General features: G+C 41.2%; 1 protein-coding gene across 1 annotated transcript; it reads right to left on the reverse strand.

The window, feature by feature from the left end:
• On the reverse strand, positions 1–2147 carry LOC142044158 (ovomucoid-like). Its single transcript, XM_075056293.1, has 4 exons — positions 2009–2147; positions 1150–1166; positions 599–714; positions 1–131 (listed from the first exon to the last, which is right to left on the reverse strand). Exons 1-4 carry the CDS (start codon positions 2061–2063, stop codon positions 86–88), a joined length of 234 nt encoding a protein of 77 aa, XP_074912394.1. The 5' UTR covers positions 2064–2147; the 3' UTR covers positions 1–85.

Below are 2147 nucleotides of genomic sequence, written 5' to 3' on the forward strand. Positions count from 1 at the left end.
TCAGGACAAGGCTTTAGGGGAGCATCTGCCATAGGGAACGTTGCCAGGGAGGACTCCTCTTTCTGAGCTGAAGCCTGCTGAGAAGTTAACACTCTTGAAGTTGTCTCAAGCGAAGAGTCCGACGGCTTCTCCTGCAGATAAAGAAGTCAGTACCTCAGAGACAGAATATCTGGGCTTTTGCTGTTTGTCTCTCCCTCTGGTGAAGGATATATCATACAGGAATTTAAAACAGAAAACTTCTGAACACTCTTACAGCTATTTCCTTTTATTACTAACATTCAAAGACAAGATAAAGACTTGATTTAAAGGGAGAATTAATAGTTTGTAGGAAATAGGCTTTGTTTGCTGGAAGAAAGCTCTTCAGCAAATTACTTAAGAGGGAAGTGAAGAACTCCACTAAATGTTACCTCTTTATGCCTGAAAGAAAGGATTCCTGGCAAATTCTTCCTATAAAAAAATTGACCCTTGCTGGTAAGAGAACAGGCAAACACAAAATAAAAGAACTTTACTTCTCCAACCAGTCGCCAAGACTGATTAGTTAGTTTAAGCTAAGTTAGTTCGCCATTTAGTTACTGAAGAGATTTATTTTCATACATACAGGAATGCATTGCAGAATAAGCATTTATTGCCGTATGTTATGCCATCAGACCCACAGTGTGGGAGGTACTCCATAGTACAGACATCTCGGGGAACCAGCTGGTCACTGCAGTAGCCCTGTAGATAGATGCAATATATGGTCACAAAAAAGCTCTCAACAACAGATATGTTAGAAAGGTAACACTAGGAGACCCTACACACACCCTGAGGTCCCCCCAGTACTGGCCAGCAGCAGATGCTGAGAAAAAGCCCAGGGACAGGGCAAGAGTACGGTGGTATGTTGCCTCCAACAATGCAGAGCCTGTGTAACCATTGTAAATGCTGCTGCAGTAACTCTGAGAATAACTTGGACACGAACTGAATACTGCACTACTTGTTGAAACTATCATCAGATGAAAATGGCAATTTCATCCAATAATATCTGTGGCAAACATTGTTCAGACAGCTGGATGACTCAGGATTTTCAAATGCTTGATCACAATGTGATTAGTAAGGATTTATACAGAAACTGCTTTAAGGAAAGAAATGATGGAAAATAGAAAGGTCTCTCACCTGCAGTGCATCAGTATCTGGAAAAAAAGAAAAAAAGAAGGAAATATGATACAAGTGCAATTCATGGGTTCTGTTAGGGAAAAAAACCCTGTGAATGCATGCCCTGAATCTGCAGCTTCCAATTCAGTGTCTGTTAGCATACGACTTCTTAGACAAAGGGAATATCAGGCAAAATTTTGTAGCATAGGGTATGTTTACAACATTCGTTCAGTAGTATAATTTTTTTTATGAGGGTCACAGCCAAGATGAAAAAGGGCGTACAAAATGAAAGAAGAAAAATGCATTTTCCATGGTTCAAATGATAGAACGGGACATGTACTCAAAGCTAAGCAAGTTATTGAGGCAAACAGGGTCATAAAGCCAGCAAGCACGCAGAGGCAGCATCTTGTATGCATTGCCACAATAGCTCTTAAATAAGAGGAGTATTTAGTGAGGTGTAACTTTTAAAAAGCTTCTACAACTGTTCAGGCTCTCGAATTGCGTCTCAGTTCAGGATGACTACAAGAAATGTTCGCTTTCATTCAGTAAAATAATTTGTGTCTCTGCAACATTTCAGAGGTTAAATACTGGATGTCTGAGTCTCCGGGTTGTACCACGTACATGTCACTTCTTTCATTATGCATAAACTAGCGCTGAGAGTAGAGCTGTTCCCACAGTTGTTCTTACCCACTCAGTTCTGTTGCTAAAATATTACCCCATAAGTGATAGTCTTTGATGTCAAGTCTTTTCAACACTATCTTTCTAGGAGTAAATAAGTCCTTGTAGAATGAAGCTCTTTCCAGTCTGAGGATGTTTTTGTGGTTTTAAAGACAGTCAGCACTTACTCAAAGGCAGAGCAGGAGGCAGTAAAGCTACTCACCTGGGATGCAGCAAAGGGCTAGAGCCAACAGGAGCAACACGCCTCTCGTCTTCATGGTGCCTGAAGGATCTGTGTGCAGCGGAGCCTGTGTTTTCCTCAGTAAACACAGCCTTAATTCTGCCCTCAGGTGGCAACCGTG

The sequence above is a fragment of the Buteo buteo genome, chromosome 24 (genome assembly GCF_964188355.1).
Source record: "Buteo buteo chromosome 24, bButBut1.hap1.1, whole genome shotgun sequence".
Classification (NCBI taxonomy): Eukaryota; Metazoa; Chordata; class Aves; order Accipitriformes; family Accipitridae; genus Buteo; species Buteo buteo.